This window comes from Sitodiplosis mosellana, unplaced genomic scaffold, assembly GCF_009176505.1.
Source record: "Sitodiplosis mosellana isolate CC-2019 unplaced genomic scaffold, AAFC_SMos_1.0 Smas_scaffold_5467, whole genome shotgun sequence".
NCBI lineage: Eukaryota > Metazoa > Arthropoda > Insecta > Diptera > Cecidomyiidae > Sitodiplosis > Sitodiplosis mosellana.
Window position 1 is genome coordinate 1 of NW_022600709.1, and position 17,179 is coordinate 17,179.

The following is a 17,179-nucleotide window of genomic DNA, read 5'->3' on the forward strand; positions in this document are numbered from 1 at the left end:
AACTATCTTTGGTTATAAATCCATTGAATAAAGATAAATAAGATTCCAAACTCACGCATATTTTATTTATATAATAACATCATGACCGAGCATACTAACATGACTGTTCGGAAAATTCAAGGAAAATGAAAATTTAGTAGGTACTACATTTACTCGGCAAGTGGATGCTACGTTTGTTTTTCCTCGAATGGAATCTGGTAATTCCATGTAATTAGATCGATACATAAAGAGCCATTGAGTCAAAGCTAATGATAGGATACTTTGAGCAGCGCCTCACTCACAGCTTTATTGCCGAATTTCTTAGAATTTTTGATTGACGATCATTTATTGAGTCACTAATAATGATCTCCATAATAACGATCATGCATCCTGTAGAACGACGAAATGTAATTTTCTGAAAAATATCACTTTCCAGTACACACAGAGTTAATAGAAAGTATAGGAATTGGAATTGATAATAATTTTTCCATCCAAAAAGTACGGGCAAAATAGAAAACGCGATAGTGACAAGAATTACATTCGTAAGCCCATTTCCGTACTGTTGTCTATACCTTTGGTTTGTAAAGACAATATAAATTGTCAGTATACGTGAAGATATGAACCTTTCTGTCATCGAAAAAAAAAGATTTTTTTAAACGTACTTCTGTGAAAGCAAAAATCTCGAAATTCGATTGAAAAATACATACAATAAATTCAAAACAATCTTACTTCCTATCTTACATCTTCAATCCCAATTTGAACAAATTTGAAAGAATTCGAGGAACTATCCATTTTGTATACATAATGAAGAAAAAAAACGATCGAAAATCTCCTAGATTTTTTTTTTTGTTATTTTGAAATGTGAGAAAAAGTGTTTCAAAGTAATTGAGTATGAATTCAAGAGTTGACAAAAAAAAACAGAGATACGCAATTTAATTCCAAATCCTGTATGATTCGTATATATTCTACGACGTGATCATCCATTTTCAAACTTAGGAAAAAGAATTTATGATGTCGGATTTATAGTTTATCAACATTTCAAAACGCCACGTCAAAAATCTATACGAAAAGTGTTATGCGCTTTCCCCAGACATGTGAAACGCGTAGAAATCAGAAATTCACTACGCGCCTGTCAAAGGTATTCAGCGCCGCCCAGCGCAAAGAACTTGTCCGATTGTGTCGAATATTGGGCACATATATTTGTGCCGTATAGTTGACGCGTGAAAGTGATTCTTATGTTTTGTGGGCAGATTTCCTCCAGTGAAAAAAATACGCAATTATTCGCAAAATTTAAATCAACAAAATAATATATGGTTAAATATTTCCACTGGATTTCATGAATTCAATAGATGAAAGATATCAATGAAGATTTGTTTGGTATTGTGTTGTTGTCGATTCAATGTTAGGTTATGTTGTTTTGTTCATTGCGACCAAATGTGGCTTGGTAAAACCGAATAAAAGAACATTCTTTTAAAAAATCATTGTATGTAATTATTACTATTATATATTAAGCGAAGAAAAAAAATGAAAATGAAGAGTATCTTGACGTGCGTATTCGTTTATCAAAATATTGAACGAAAAAAAAGAAATGAAAGTAAAATTCAAATACACAGTTCACAAAAACAGAGACCCATTTCAGTCGTATTCAGTCAGATTTCGTTAACGTTCCTATTGAATTGACATTTTACTACATATATATATACGATAACGTGCGTAGCGTTACTTTTTCTTTCAATTCTCCTCCATTTATTTGTGTTCATGCATTAGCTAGATCTTAATTACAAAAAAATAAACACAGTCAACATTACATATAACATTTGATTATATAAATTTAGATGAAATTCGATTAAAAATGTTGTGGACTTTGTCCAAATTTCTATGACTATTTGCACACGATTAATCAACATTTTTGATGTAAATATTCGGATCTGATTCCGAGGGTAAGCGGATACCAACAATGGGTATTTTTTCACCACCAGATTGAGCATAAAAGTCATCTCGGTATTTGACAGCGTTGTTGTAGCCATTTTCGGAATTGATAAGATAGAAAAATGCTTCAATTGGTATTGTTTTGGCGTTATTTTCATCCCAGCATTCAACTCGAAGTTCACTATTGACGAAAGCGTATTCTGTGACATTCTGTAGGTAAGCGTTTGCTTTAAGAGCTAACGCAAAATTTTCCACCTCCGTTTCTTTCGTCATATCAAAACTGCATTGGAAATGTTTAAATTCGATATTTGCGTCCGTTAATTTTTCGAAATATTCCACCCATTTCCAAAATGATGTAATGTTCTGAGCATCACATTGTCGACTCATTCCGGTTGTATCATCTCTTCGTTGGCCACAGCCACGATCCACACGAATATTGCTATATGCATTGACTGGGAAGGTGCATAACACTTTTTGTATAGATTTTTGACGTGGCGTTTTCAAATGTGGATAAATAATAAATCCGGCATCATAACGTCTTCCCATCGAAAATGGATGATCACGTCGTAAGTAGGTGAAGCAGAATGAGTTCTTTTCCCTATCGTCCCGTTTTAGGCCCCATGCAAATCTCGTTGATTTATTATAAATGCTGATACCACGCATTATGATTCCAGAACACTTATATGATGGATGAACGACATTTTGAGCATCGATACATTCGTTTCTCACATCGTTAAAACGTTGCTGTAATTCGTCGACTATATTTTTACCGGATATTGTCGCCAACAAACACGTCAGTATTAAAACATTGATTTTACCGAACTGCATTGTGCAAAAACCGTTTGGCTTTTGCTTTAAGCGATCAAAGTTTGTGTCGGACTGTTTCGAGACGTTTGCATTTAATCACAATTGATTACACTATGACTACGAACAGAAGTGTCTCATCATTTTTATTCGACGTTCAACGATTAGTTTCCAAGAATTATTTGATGATACAAAAATATCGTTTGATGATTAGAACGTGCTGGGTAACGTCTATGAGCTGTTTGTAACATGTATGCTATCAAACCAAACTAGACACTGTTATTGCGAAATTATATTTACGGCGTGAACAATTTACGCATCTATATTATCTAGTCAATGAATCTTATTAGAGATAAAAAAAAAGAAGAGGTACTCACGACACGGTAATTTTGAATTGATGTAAGTTTATATACGATACTGGATTCGTGATTAAATTGTGTATTTCTGGGCTTTCTGCGCTTTCTGGGCTACCTGGGATTTCTGCTCAATGAAAAAAGATTAAATTTTAACCCATTTTCTACCGATTGTGTGATCTTCCTTCAAAATGTTTGATTTCTCGAAAACATACTAAAAAGTGGATTCAATCAATGGTTAACCACTAAAAATCCGTCTCAGTGATAAAAACGTTGATGCTTAATGGTTCAATAAACCCGTTCAACTCCTTGATATATTTTGAATGATTTGAGTATGTATTGCCCACGATTTGAAACTTTTCGGCAATGTTGAGTGGCAGGGAATTTCGATCGAGTGTTTTCAATTCGTTGTGTGACAAATCGAGTCATTCAAATTGGTTAGAAATAGTTTTTATTCGTTTGTTTATTGTTATTTCATATTTTTATTTCTTTCTGTTTCGATTTCGGAAATGCTGTTCATTTTTCCAATTTTTTCTAATATTTTCAATTTCATTCTCTTCTTCAATACTCTAAAACTAAAAATACGGTATTTCATTTAAAAAATCTTTATTTCAAACTCAATTACAACCAAAAAAATTTACATCTTCACCTACGAGGTTTCTTATAAAACAAAGTCGTGTTAACCCTTTATCACGCATTGGTTTCTAAAGTAACCAGATACAGCAAACGCTATAGCTAGGATAGTTTGGTGATTTGATTTTGCCACGATTGTGAATGGTCAAATCACCGCTACAAACTGACGAGTAGCTAACGTAATTAGCAGCAAATCCCCGATTCTCCGGTCCATTTGAGAAATAATTTATGACGATGCGATTTCCGGTGGATATAATCGCTGAAATGTTCATGTTAGTGCCACAGAAAAGGCCTAGTAACGGTGATTCATGTCCATATCCATCACGAATCTCGAAATAATTCGACTGGCAATCGAGTGATTCGAAGATGTCCATATCGGTGATACTCAATCGAATTTGTGTTGAAATACGCCATTCATATCGAAACGGTGTGCCGGATTTTGTGTGATAGTTTGGCGAAGCGAATGTACCCTGTTGGCCAATCAATGTGCCACCACATTCTGGACACTTGTACAGCTTATTTGGATAATGCATAATTGAATCGTAGTCATACGCTTCACCCAATGAATCCACAGTTTCATCTGTTAATTTGTCAAAGTTATGGTCTTTACTATCCTGAATGTTTTCACTCCGAATTTCCACGTAATCATCCCGATCCGGTCGTGAGTGTTCATGGCCAAATCCAATTACATGGCCTAATAATTCATGGAGAACTTCTTCAAAATAACAACCGTTTCCGAGCGATACATTTTGACCACCATATATTTGTTTACCAACATGCGAACAACAGACACAGTCCATATTTTTTGTGAATCGAATAAAATAAGCGTGTTCGCTTTCGATTCGTTCAACAAATTCGATGCACGTAGATTTCTCCCATTCTTGCATCGCTTTTTTGAATTCAGCTTTTCGACCATCACTTAAACCGGCAGTGTCATCAATTACATGTACGGAATGATACCAAAGTCCCAAATTCTCTACTTTATTTTCATTGGAGCTCTCTTCGTTCGTTGAACATTGTCTAATTGACCATTACTTAGCACATTTCTCAGTGGTTTGGTGTTTTATTATATCAATATATCACGTTCAAACAACACTGGCGATTGCAATCTTCATCCTTGGACATTGGAATGGCTTATTAGAGCGAAAAGCAAAGGAATATTTCACACTTACTTAGAACATTTTCAGAAGCGAACATTTTTCTTCGCTAAAATCAGATTATTTTAATCCAGTTTTTGCATTTTTTACCTAAATGACTTCAGAGATAACCACAAGGTTTCAACATTCTCTGGTTGAGTTTTTCATTAAAAAACGGATTAAATTAATTTGGTTTTAAGCTTGAACTTGTTTTTTTGAATTTTTCTGGTTAAATGGAACGATTTTTTTTTAAATGTTTGGATCATTACTGGCACGTCATGTTCGAAACATATCGGCGGTCGTTTCAGCCACTTTTTTAAAGATTTTCTCTTGTATTTGCTAGGCAAGCAAAGAACCATCAATTTGTCAGTGTATTATCATAACATAAGTCAATACAAATGAGATAAATCGTACTAAGCAAGGTATACTAGAATTTAAAATCGTTGAATTTAGTGTCAAAAAGACGAAATCATTCAAAAGTGAGGCTTAAATTGAAACATATCCGATGCAAAAGTGAAGTTCTGGAGACTTTTCCGGAATTTAGCACTTACAATTTTGTTCTGATATTTTCCCGTTAAAACTACAATTTTGATGCCTGATTAATTAAAATGTAAATAAAGACGTTTTTCATGTGAACGTCAGAGACGAATTCCCTCTATTATTGGGTTTTTAGATGCGATCACATCACAGCAAAAGTCATTCGAACATCGGGATCATCTTTTACTTTGCCTGAATACTCCAAATCAAGCGCTGTGCTTTTTATTTCAGATACAGTCGATGTTTTGGATGAATATATGAAGATTGTTGGCAAAATTTATTGCTTGGAACTCTTTTGTATGAGGAAACGGTCATCATTTCATTTTTCAGGCCATCGAATGAGATAAAACGTAAACTAACTGTTCATTTAGTAAAAAAAACGGCTGGTAGAATATAACAATTACAAAAAATGCGTAAATTTTGGGGAAAAAATGAACAAATTACGAGTTCAGTACTCTTGAATAGCCCAAATGGACAATGCCTATTCAAATCTAAATCGAAACGAACAAAAAATATGACATTGAAAATTATTTACAATTCAACATGAGTTGCTTATTTGTGGTCAAGATTTTGATTCGGGAATATCTTCGTTATGAGATCAGATATCCACTTTAATTTAATGCACGTGCCCAGCAAGAAGAAAGACTTTCAGTTTTTTTCTCCATTATGATGAATCGAAAGGAAAATAGAGAGCAAAACGAAAAAGAGCCAGCACGAAAAATACTGTCAATTCAAAACCAACTTTTATTTTCCTTCAACGATTCTGCTGCTTATGTGTGTTAGTAGGCAAGTGGCGCGAGATACATGTATCGCATGCATTTAGTCGATCGCAAGGCATGTAATTCAAGGCAGGCGATCGAGTCCATGTATTTTGAATACATTCTCAATTCCTTTTTTTTCCTTCGCCGAAGTACTTTACGTGGTGTGCGTGTGGTTGCCTAGTACGAAGGCGATTAACCATCAACGAGTGAACGTCGATTTATCGACTGGAAAGTGTCGCACGGCGACGCATGCACAGAAACTCCGCCTCCTTGTCTCTTTCCAGTCTATGAATGTCGCAAGCCAAGCGATGCGAAAGAAAAAAAAGTTGCTGTTGAATTGAAAGAGTACAGAGAGAGAGACACTCAAAGGGAGTTTTGTGACTTAAGCCATTTTTATTCCTCACTCATAAAATTCCATTGTAAATTTTACGGTTCGAAAAAAAATGGTAGATTTATTTTTATTGCAACCATGAATATTTTGAAGCCATTACACAATATATTGTGTGCACAAAACATGTAATAACTCACAGAGACTGATGTCATTTTTGGCGCAACAGAGGAAACACACGAAATAGACACAAAACTTTCACACCTGCAGCATTTCAAATGACATGAATAAAACAGTGAGAATTTCTAAGAAAAGCAGAGCTGTCTTCTTTTCCGTTCTCAAGCCTATCTCACTGTCCTTATATCTATCTCTTCTCTCTTCATTTTGATGACCATACAATTTCCTCTGAAGGCAAGCAATTTAGAAAAGTCAACTTGACCGATGATTTTATAATTTGCAGATGTGTGACTTGTTTTGCTCATTTCATACATTTTTACCAACCATTTGTGAATGTTGAGAAAAATTTGATAACGTTGATACATACTTTTTAGAACATCTCGTAGATTTCACTGACTTTGCAATTGTGAATTTTCGAATGAGCAATGAAAATTGCATCCGGATTGTGTGCATCTACTTTTTGTAAAATTAGAAAACTGATTTCAGTTGAATTGTTAATGGTTTGAATGAGCTCTTTGCATAATCGTCCATAGGCGGTCTACGATACAGTATATATTCAATCCAAGAAAATTTACAATACAAAATTGTTGGCCATGTGTTGCAGGAACCGCTTTGTGACTCACAATACAAATTGTTTAAATTAACTTAGAAAGGTTAGAGCCTTAACTGCGAGTCTAGCACCTTCGAAACAAAAAAGACATCATTGTGTTGGCTGAGCCGGCTCGGTACATAGTTTGTCTTTCCGAATTCATCGAATGTTAGTTAGATAGAAAATCTTCGGAATATTTTTGGTAATTTTAAATATTCGAAATTTTTAAGTGCGATTTCTCTCGTTTCCGTTTGCATCATCCATCGCATATGCCCAATATGTGATATTTGGCGAAGAAGAAATGGGGATTACAGCTAATGGGAAACGCGTATGTACATCGCCACCATCCGTAAAACACACACACACGATCAATTCGACTAACCATCAATACCAAGCAAGCGCCAAACATATTTGCACAGTTGGCTTTGGCTGACGCCCGAAAATCGCCTCGATGATGTCATGGTCGCAGTTTCTTCACGTTTGCTTGGCAAAAGGGAAGAAATGAAGAATACAAACACATACATATGCATCGGTTTGCTGCGCGGCAACCATGAAACAATCGTATTCGCCCCATTCTGAAGTAAGGAAGGATTGTGTTAATAGAACGAAGTTTTTATATTTAATTTACATTTGGGTACAATCATTTTCTATTGCTAATTTATCTAAATGTAAACAACAATTTTTCGGGCGATTACCGCTAATGAGCCGCTATCGCTCTATTGACCCGAATACCGGATTGAATAAAATGAATGAATGGGACATGTGGCGCATTTTCGCTGAAGATAAAGAAGGGAACCGTTGCATACCATAAATTTGATTTCTGAGGGATTGCTGTGAAAAATGATTATACTTCCATATATTTCAAGGCATTTGCCGTCGATTCAAATCGTGTCCTGCGATATGAATGAAAACGAAATATTAATTTCATGTGAAGCAGAAAAATATATAGTTATGTGTCAATATATGGTCCAAAAACTTTTCATTTAAAAAAGAACAAAGAAATCGAAATCTTTTTATTCTGATTCAACCAAGGAGAACAATATTTGAACAATAAATGTGATTAACTTCGCAGTGAAGCACAAATTCGTCGTAGAAGAAACGCGGCTGTGTAGAAGTAAATAAACGGAAAAGTCAATGGATCTACTAAGAGTACTATTTCTCTCTGCAATCTTTCAGTTGACACGCGGTGCGATCATGGATCTTATTCCGTGTAAAATTGGCCAGTGTGAGTCGTGTACCGCTATATACAACTGAGTGACTATTAGTCATTAACAGTAACAGTCTGTTAGGCATTATTTGCACATGGGATTGCATCGTGTATCTCTGGCATCAATTTCGACCAATAGAAATAAGGAACTGAAATTTCTTCCAAAATGAATTACGGAACAAGACCGTCTTTATCCGGAAAAGATCCACTTCTATCGCTTCTGTGGTCTTTGCCCATTTAAAAAAATCATAAATCGTAATCATCACTATAAATGGCGTCTGATATGTGCATTCAAACTGCAATTCTTTACATCTGCTCTTGACTTAACTGAAAACAAAGTAATTCAGTCTCTCTGTGCTCGCAGTAAAAAAAAAACTGTCTGTCAGTGCGAAATTCCTCTTCGAATGCAACTTTTCATGATTTTCTGCTTGAATTATGCTAATCTATAGCCTTTTTCCGCAATTAAAACGCCATACACATGATCTAAAACGGTGATAAACAAGTAATAAAACGGACGTTTTTCAAACGCACTTCCATAAACAGGTTTGTTTTTGTCAACCGTGTTGTCGGCACGAGCGACATTTCGATTGACTTCATTAATGTCGAAAAATCAATCAATCAATTAATGCTCATTGAAAGTTTCAATTTGAAAAACATCGCTCATGAAAATAACAAGCTCATTGAATTAAAGAAACAGAAAACAAAGTAACGTGAAACACACATTGCATGTGATAAATTTATACGTTTTGCTGAACACAAATAATTTACAAAATAATAATAATAATGATTTTCTTTAAAATATCAAACGTCTATCACTTAAACTGTATTGCACTGATGATGCTTTGGTTGAGCCAATGAACTGGTTGCTTTGGTGAATGGTGATTTTTTTTTGTTTGTTTGTTTTTTTTTGCTTTCAATACGTCTTATCTAAATGGGTTTGAACTGATTGATGTGACGGGTTTGTTTGATTACGTGCATGTGAATATCGGTGACGTCGGCGACGTTGCGGCTGTTTCTTATAGCAAAATTCAATATCGGTTGTGTTCCATGCTCCATTTATGCATTGAATCGTTGAAAACATTGATAAATGGTATGGGATCGAGTGTGATTGATCGCATTGAACGTGACATACACTTTCTGGCGCTAGCATTTTTAAACTTTCGATGATATTCTGTTCCAATTTCGGTAATGTGTCCGGAAAATCCGGGTTTTTTGCTTCGCAAACGAAACGGCCGTTGGCTGGTGGGGGAGGCTGGGAACAGAATTCCTCGTCTCGAACATAACCCAGTGTGTTTTCTGGAAAAAAAATTGACATGATTTTAGTCCTTATTGAGGAAAAATGTCGATTTGTTGGTTAAATCAATTTCGATTCAATGCAAAAATTGTGCAAATGAGTATTTTTTTTTACCAATATCCGAAACACAATGCGGTACTTCGCCGATCCATTCCAAATCTTCATTGCAAACGATAGAGTCGCGGTGGCTAAGACTTTCACCCTCCTTTCTACACTCGAAGGCACATTGCGAACCCCAAATGGTTCCAGCCGTACAAGACATTTTGATATTTTTCTTCTTCAGTGATGGAAATCCCTTGCAGCGCCGAACAATCACATGGTATTTCAGATGGCAGCTTCGAACGATTAGACCCGACTCAACATTTCGTACCTTCGCGGTAAGACTGTGTCGCCCCTTTGGAAGCACAAACGATAGATCGGATCCGAATAACGTTTCGATGCTATACAAATTGCGCGCAAATGGGAGGTTAGTTTTGCAAGATAACGGTGCTGGAGGTTCCACCAAAATGCCATCCAATCCTTTTCGTGCTATCGCCGTTATTTCACCTGGGCATCGCACACACGGTCGACGATGCTTATTCGGATCATTTGAATGATGCATTTTGAACTGGATGAAATAAAAAAATAAATAAATTAATTAATCAAAATGGAAGCAGAATAAAAGTGCAGAGCAAAAACTGATAAAAAATGTGGTTTTTCATTGAGATTCCTTGAAAATGTGCAGAAATAGCGTAAAAATTGTAAGTAAAATTTAAGTAACGGATTATAAATACAGAAAAATGTTTGATAAAGTCCCCCTTTCCAATCAGAATCACGTTGATAGTCATATCCATTGGAACTTGAAGATTTTAATCACTTGCCGAAACTGATTCTCAATGAGATTTGATCCCCAATGGGAGATTTTCACTTTTCATGTCGAAAATTCAATAGTTTTCGACAAAATTGCTATGTTCTATGCACAAATTTCCACTTTTTAAGCACAAACTACCAATTCTTAGCTAAAGATTCCATTTTTTTTTGTCAAAATGTCTAATTTCCTTCGATTTTCATATGAAACCCTTCATTTTACGTGTAAAAATATCCGTCATAACACATAAGTTTCTATTTTTCGTGCGAAAAAACTATTTGTTTGAAAGTCTCTAATTTTCCCTATCAAAAGAGAATTATCTTCCACTCAATTTCCAGTTAATTTCAGCAACAACTTGAAAAAAAACGCAAACTACACGTTAAAAAAGCATACCTTTGCTTGATCGACATTGAGAAATTCATGGGATTGATTGTATTTCGTAATGTGAAACACTTCACCGTATTGTGTACTTCGTTTCAGACCCGTCTTCGAGTGTGGACCATGATATTTACGCACCATTATTGGATATCTGCCAAAAGACACTTCGATTATTATGTTTTGTTAAGATAATTGGGATTTTTTTTTTAAATAATCCAATCGATATTGATTCGAATTAAAAGTTTAATTAAATTGGAATTAAATTAAACAATATCGAATAGATTGCATTGAGATGATACCTTTCATAGAGGCCATAATATTTATTTGTCGCCAAAATTTGCTCTGAAACGATATCAACCATGTAGAACAGGTTAAACCACTTTGCTGAAATATGTGGTTTTTTTTCCTTCAATCGGTTAAAACTTCAATTGCTATTTTAAAATGTTATTTAAAATTATTCACAATTATGAACGCGTCGCTTGATGTGCACTTTAGAAATAAAAGAGTGAAACCACTTTTCCTGTTATATTCGAATGGCGGCGACAAAAAAATGATTAAAACATGACAGAATGGATATTGAATTTGAATTGTAAAATGTGAGTTGGTATTTTTCAACGTTTATAATTTTTTTTTTCATTTCATTCAGTCCATATTGTTTTAATTCAAGGGCAATTTGGAAGAAATCGTCTTTGTAATTTCCAATTCTTTTCAATACAACGGTATCTGTCAATATTGATCAATCCTTGTCTGGCACCAGTCGATTCAATTCTAATGTGTTTTGATAGCTATTTCTCGCTACCCAACATACGCGATTAGGAAATTTCCGAAATTTATTCCAAAATACGAGATCACGTCAAAAGCAAAAACAATTTTTTTTCTTTCGCATACACCAATCGATATCAGTAAATTTGCATGATCATCTTTTGATCGACGATCTAACAAATTCGTTTGTGATGCTTTTGTTTCAACGGAGCATTGAATATTTTTATATTTTTCGAACATTTTCGTGAACTTTTCGTTAATTAAAATGGTAATTATGCCAATTCTTATCAGATTCCGCACGTCGACCAGACGTAAATCATGACCAAATATGGATATCAGCAACATTCAATACAGACGGAAAAAATTGCAATTGTTTGGAATGAAAAATCAGTAAAGGCGCCTGGTTGTGACGCCTAACTGTGATTAGAATTGTCTCCTACTGTGCAGTTTGTTAATCTCATTTACATCAAACATGTATAGAACCTATACAATAGATTGGTGTCTCGCAATTCAAACGATCAAAATATTTTGCGCGATTGCCATCGATGCCGTCGTCTAAAGAAGACATTTTGACAGCGGGAAATGAATAAATTTGCCTCGATTAAATGTAATTTGATTGAAAAATGCCGATGACATATAAAATGGCTATGAATGAACTGTTTCTATGAATCCAGTCGTAAAATAGCATTTTTATCGCGTGAATGTCACATTTGCTATTCAACATTATCAAGAGAAGACTTGAAGCACGTTTGTATTTATAGACTCATCAGACATTTTGCACTGTTTCATATTCGCTTGCGATATGAATACATGTGACACAGAATTCACATGAAATTTTGAAATGAATGAATTTAAGAAAGGTCCCTAGACAACAAAATGTTGGTGTTATATCAAAGAAAGCGATCATTGTTCAATAAAATGGACTTTAGTTAAAAAGGTGCATAGTTCCATTCGATGAAATGCATAATTTTTACAAGAGGTGCTCATCTTCTTCGTCTCCTTCTTTTTTTCTTCTTCTTCTTCTCATACATGCATCATTTCATATGTCGAATTCTTCGTCTGTTTTTCTCACATGCCCTTCTTTTTTTTCTCCTTTTTTTTCCTTTTTCTTTACCTTTTGGAGGAAGATCCTTTGACTAAAAACCATGAATGAAAATTCATTCAGTGTTTGTAATGCAAATATTCAAAGAACCTGAACATTTCAACATTTATCGAGGAAAAAAACGTCATTCAAAGCACTGAACTAGTTCAAAAGCATAAAGTTGTGTTGTTCTTGTAACTATAGAGGCACTGATCAGCTGTGAATTACCTTGTGATTGAACAACGATGTGAATTTCAATGAAATTTTAGTTAGAAAATTCGAAAGCACGATTGTTGTGTACACCTGTACACTTTAACACCTTTCATTGAGAAATTTTTTTTCGTTACAGTCTTTTCATTGAGAAATTCTTCTCCGTGTGATTAATAGCGATTAAATCAATTTGGAGAATGTACTTAATAAGCACTGCTTATTCAATAAAATCCAGAAAATGTGAAGCATTTCATCGCATTGGGCACTTCAGTTCAAGCAATTTCATTTCGATAAATGCGAGAATGTTCTTTCCTCTCGACAAGGATTTTCTTGAAATTTCGTTTCAAATCAATTTTTTCACAGTCAAAAGAAAATCCAATTTTATCCCAGTCACACTTAATTTGTAACATTATTCGAATCGAAGATGATATACAACGCCCTATCTTTGTTTAGAATGACTTTCTTCGTTTAGTTTTCAAATCACAATCAAATCACTTTGGCAGTTTTTAGAAGCGCCTTCCTTTAATTAATTTAATTTCTCACAAGAAATATCTCTATTTCGCTTCGAGAAGAAGAGTCGCTGTTATCTCTTCTCTTTCTCTCACTTTCACTGTTTTTTACACCTTCTCAAAAAGAAAAAAAAAACTCTTTTTTGCTCATTTTTTTCAAATTTCGTATTGTTTTGACATTTTACGTCAATTTTCCTCTCAAAAATTCTCTAACTCTTTGATACTCTGGGAATTCTTCACGTACAAACCCACTACAAACAAAAGTATACACACAGAAAAGAATCCCCAGAAATTTTAGGTGTTCGCCGTAAAATTTGACATTTATATATAAATTTCTATATACATTTTACCGGCAACACTTGAATTTTCCGGGCGATGACATAATTTCAAATATTCCAACAGAAATTAGCGCCATCTGTCATTTCAAGCGGTAAAATATACATAGTATTTGATAAAATGTTCGAAAATATGTCATCGCCCGGAAAATTGAAGTGTTGCCGGTAAAATGTATATAGAAATTTATGATGTATATAGAAATATAAATGTCAAATTTTACGGCGAACACCCAAAATTTCCGGGGATTCTTTTCTGTGTGTAACGGTCGTTCATTCAATACCGTTAAAATTGCAAAAAAGTTAACTGAACTCAGTTCATGATCAGTGGCTAAAACAGAGTTAATTCGATCGCGAATAAAAAAGTTGCATTCTCCTTTGAAAGTCAATGTCGATTGGTTTTTTTTATTGCTTTTTGATTCTTGAAGCCAATGTATCAATAAAATTGAAATGCGCGCGATTTGCATATATGCATCGATGCATATTTCGTATCTGTTTTTCTCACATTTCATTAGTCTGTTCTTTGCACTCATTGCTTCAATTCCAGGATAGCTCTAGAGCTCTTGAGAGCTCTGAAAAAAGTCATAAAAACATTTTCTCATTGAAAATCCATTAGGATTTGATTGAAGTTGAAGGATTTCGTATTGCATTTTAATAAGCCATATATACCAATACAAAGCCATCTGATTGAACCACAACTATATAAATCAATTATAGAGATTGAGCGCCCGAATGACATAATAAAAATTCCAATAAAATCTTTATCTCCCAAGATAAATCGTTTTGTAACGACTTAACCGCAATTACTTAAAGTCATAAACTGCAATTTATTCCAACGATACGAGAGTGAAAAGAAATGTGTTCTCTTTGCTATGGCATCGGTCAATCTTGTTAAATCTCACAAGTATTTCACGCTGAACACGTACTTGCTGCAGAGAAACAAGTACGAAAAAAGAGAGCAAAACGATTCTATAACACGTTCGCAGACATATCGTTCGCAGTAGCGGCCACTCGTTGCCTTTTTGTTCAAACCATTCGACTGATGAAAAAAAATATTAATTACTCTGTAATTTTACATCAAAGAGCGTTTAATAGACCAATTAACAAGATTGTTTGGCGAGTAAATAATTAGAATTTTGCAACAAACAATTTGCATTTTTCAGCGAATAATTTGAATGTTTCAACAAACAATGTTTCGGTAGAAAAAAAAAATGCGATCTGTATAAAAACACCTAAATTGAATTATGCGTTTGTTTGGGTTTGGAAATGACTTGAAAACGATCATTCATGCACCAATATTGAGCTTCAATTGCATCTGGGCTGGAATTCTGAGAATTCCACCAAAATAATTCCGAACGATTTTGATGGAATGACTTAGAATTCCAGCCCTGGAATTCAGCATTTCATGTGTGAATTGCATGAAAACACGCATCGTTTTATTCAAATCAGCTTAATTTCATGGAGCCACTTGCGGCTCATATTCTTCTTTCAACATAGAAATGCATGCATCGATCACGGCTATCAATTATAATCGATTTGTGTCGTTCCAAGAATTGCTTGTCTATGAAATTCAGTAAGCAAATTTCGTGCGTATTTGAACCGGGTGTGAACGATTTGTTTCGTTTTGTGTTAGTTTGGTTTCTTATTCTGCTGTCAACTCGGGCATGCAACGGATAAACATGGATTTTCATCGTAATTTGCAGTGCAAGCACGTTGATTGATTTTTTCGTACAGTTTCATCAATGAAATGACCATTTTTGCATGTCGATACACAAATTGGTTACTTTTTATCGCGTAAGCTAATTGATTGGATAATAAACATTCGAAAGGTGCGCCTGCCACTTTTTTTTCTGCTTTTTTCAATAAGAAACTATATTAATTTCAATGAGTGGTTCGCATGAGAAAATGCTCAAACGATTCTTTCTTTCAATCAATACCCAGTTCAATTGATCATTGGTTCGAGACTCAATCGATTATTCATTCCAAAATGAACGAGATTACACTGAACAAAGTACACTCCACGAAGTTTCGTTTAAAATTCACAACATCACGACTCAATTGCATTTCCCCACGGCGTAACACATTTTGGCGAAGAGTCATTCTCAGAGTCAATGGTTTGTCATTCGCCAAATTCTCAATGAAACGTCCAAAATAATTATAATCGTCAAAAGTGTGACACCAGTTATTCGGTAGCATATTGATTTTTATATTTTTTGCACGGACAAAATAGCGGGTAATTTTGATTTGAGCCATCGCCGTTTGTGCGTTGTTGTTGGGTCATTTGCTTTGAAATGCGTAGCGAACGAAGTTGTAATGACCTATTCAAAGAATAACCTCATATTAAATTTCCACATTGATTCAGTTTTAATTTGAATAAAAATTCCAAATTCCAAATTCCAAACATGCGCCAGCAATCAGTCCGAAAACTTTGATTCGAAGTTCAATCAGTTATTTTATCAGATTATTCGAAGAATTCCACACGCACGCACTCACACACACACACATGAATCCATCAAAACACGATCTTACGCACCAATGAGAAACAATGTGATAAGAATCTCAGCAAAACCGGAAATTTTTCCCATTTTTCTACACATTTTTTTCTGTGATGACAACGAATGCGTTCCGATGTAAACACAATTGATTAAAGATGAGTTTTCGTTTTGTTTTTCGAAAAACAAATCGCTTGGAAATTAACGTTAATAAAATCGAATATTTGTTTCTAATGAACTAATTTGTTTATTGACAGTCCAACAAATTTTCGGTTTGTTGATAATGTAAAACTCATGCTATTTCGCGTTTAACACTGACTTTTGAAACGAGCGTTCGCGTTCACAGGTGTGTTTAGTATGAGCGATGGCACATGACTGAATCGAACAACCACTGTTTCAGAACGATTAAGATCCACTGCATCGAGCCTATTGAGCAGATACAGCGCAGCCAACAGAACGTATTTAATTGCACTTGCTCTGTGTGTTTCTCTATCTCAGTAGACTTGTAACTGCATTACATGCATACACACTAAAATGTCCTTTCGTCAAAGTCTCGTGAATTGCGCATAATCAAGTGAGTTCAGTGGAAATGCTGTATTCTCAATTTAACATTAAATGGGGAACATGAGAGAGATTAAAAATAGCACAAAAAAAGAAATTCGCAATGCATGCTCGTGTTATCGCATCGTGCCCGAGTATGAAACTCGGCTATCATTTTGCATTCGCTTTTTTCTCCACTCCGCTGTGTGTGAAGTTTGTTTTGTGTACATTGTATCAAGAAGAGAGAACAAAAACTACATGTTCTTCATGTATGAAGAAAATAGAAGAAAAAAAATCAAAT

The 17,179-nt window shown here is 34.7% G+C and overlaps 2 protein-coding genes across 4 annotated transcripts; both read right to left on the reverse strand.

Moving 5' to 3' along the window:
• Positions 1-3,769: 3,769 nt before the first annotated feature.
• LOC129572754 (bone morphogenetic protein 1-like) lies at positions 3,770-4,498 on the reverse strand. The gene has a single exon (XM_055452853.1). The coding sequence runs from the start codon at positions 4,496-4,498 to the stop codon at positions 3,770-3,772; it is 729 nt and encodes a 242-aa protein (XP_055308828.1).
• Positions 4,499-7,858: 3,360 nt separating this feature from the next.
• Positions 7,859-16,779, reverse strand: LOC129572753 (uncharacterized). Of its 3 annotated transcripts, XM_055452849.1 has the most exons (5): positions 16,380-16,779; positions 11,252-11,294; positions 10,968-11,103; positions 9,842-10,334; positions 7,859-9,729 (listed from the first exon to the last, which is right to left on the reverse strand). In XM_055452849.1, the coding sequence occupies exons 1-5, from the start codon at positions 16,441-16,443 to the stop codon at positions 9,347-9,349; spliced, it is 1,119 nt and encodes a 372-aa protein (XP_055308824.1). In that variant the 5' UTR covers positions 16,444-16,779; the 3' UTR covers positions 7,859-9,346. The 3 variants fall into 3 exon arrangements, with proteins under 3 accessions (XP_055308824.1, XP_055308827.1, XP_055308825.1); XM_055452852.1 differs by lacking the exon at positions 11,252-11,294 and having other exon boundaries at positions 16,658-16,753; XM_055452850.1 differs by lacking the exon at positions 11,252-11,294 and having other exon boundaries at positions 7,860-9,729; positions 16,380-16,777.
• Between the last annotated feature and the right edge of the window lie 400 nt (positions 16,780-17,179).

Coding starts and splice junctions, on each gene's coding strand:
- LOC129572754 (XM_055452853.1), bottom strand. CDS start 4,498: ATGGACTGTGTCTGTTGTTCGCATGTTGGTAAACAAATATATGGTGGT.
- LOC129572753 (XM_055452849.1), bottom strand. CDS start 16,443: ATGTGTAGAAAAATGGGAAAAATTTCCGGTTTTGCTGAGATTCTTATC. Junction 11,295..16,379: donor TATCACATTGTTTCTCATTG/GTGCGTAAGATC, acceptor ATATCGTTTCAG/AGCAAATTTTGGCGACAAAT. Junction 10,335..10,967: donor TCAATGTCGATCAAGCAAAG/GTATGCTTTTTT, acceptor TATTTCATCCAG/TTCAAAATGCATCATTCAAA.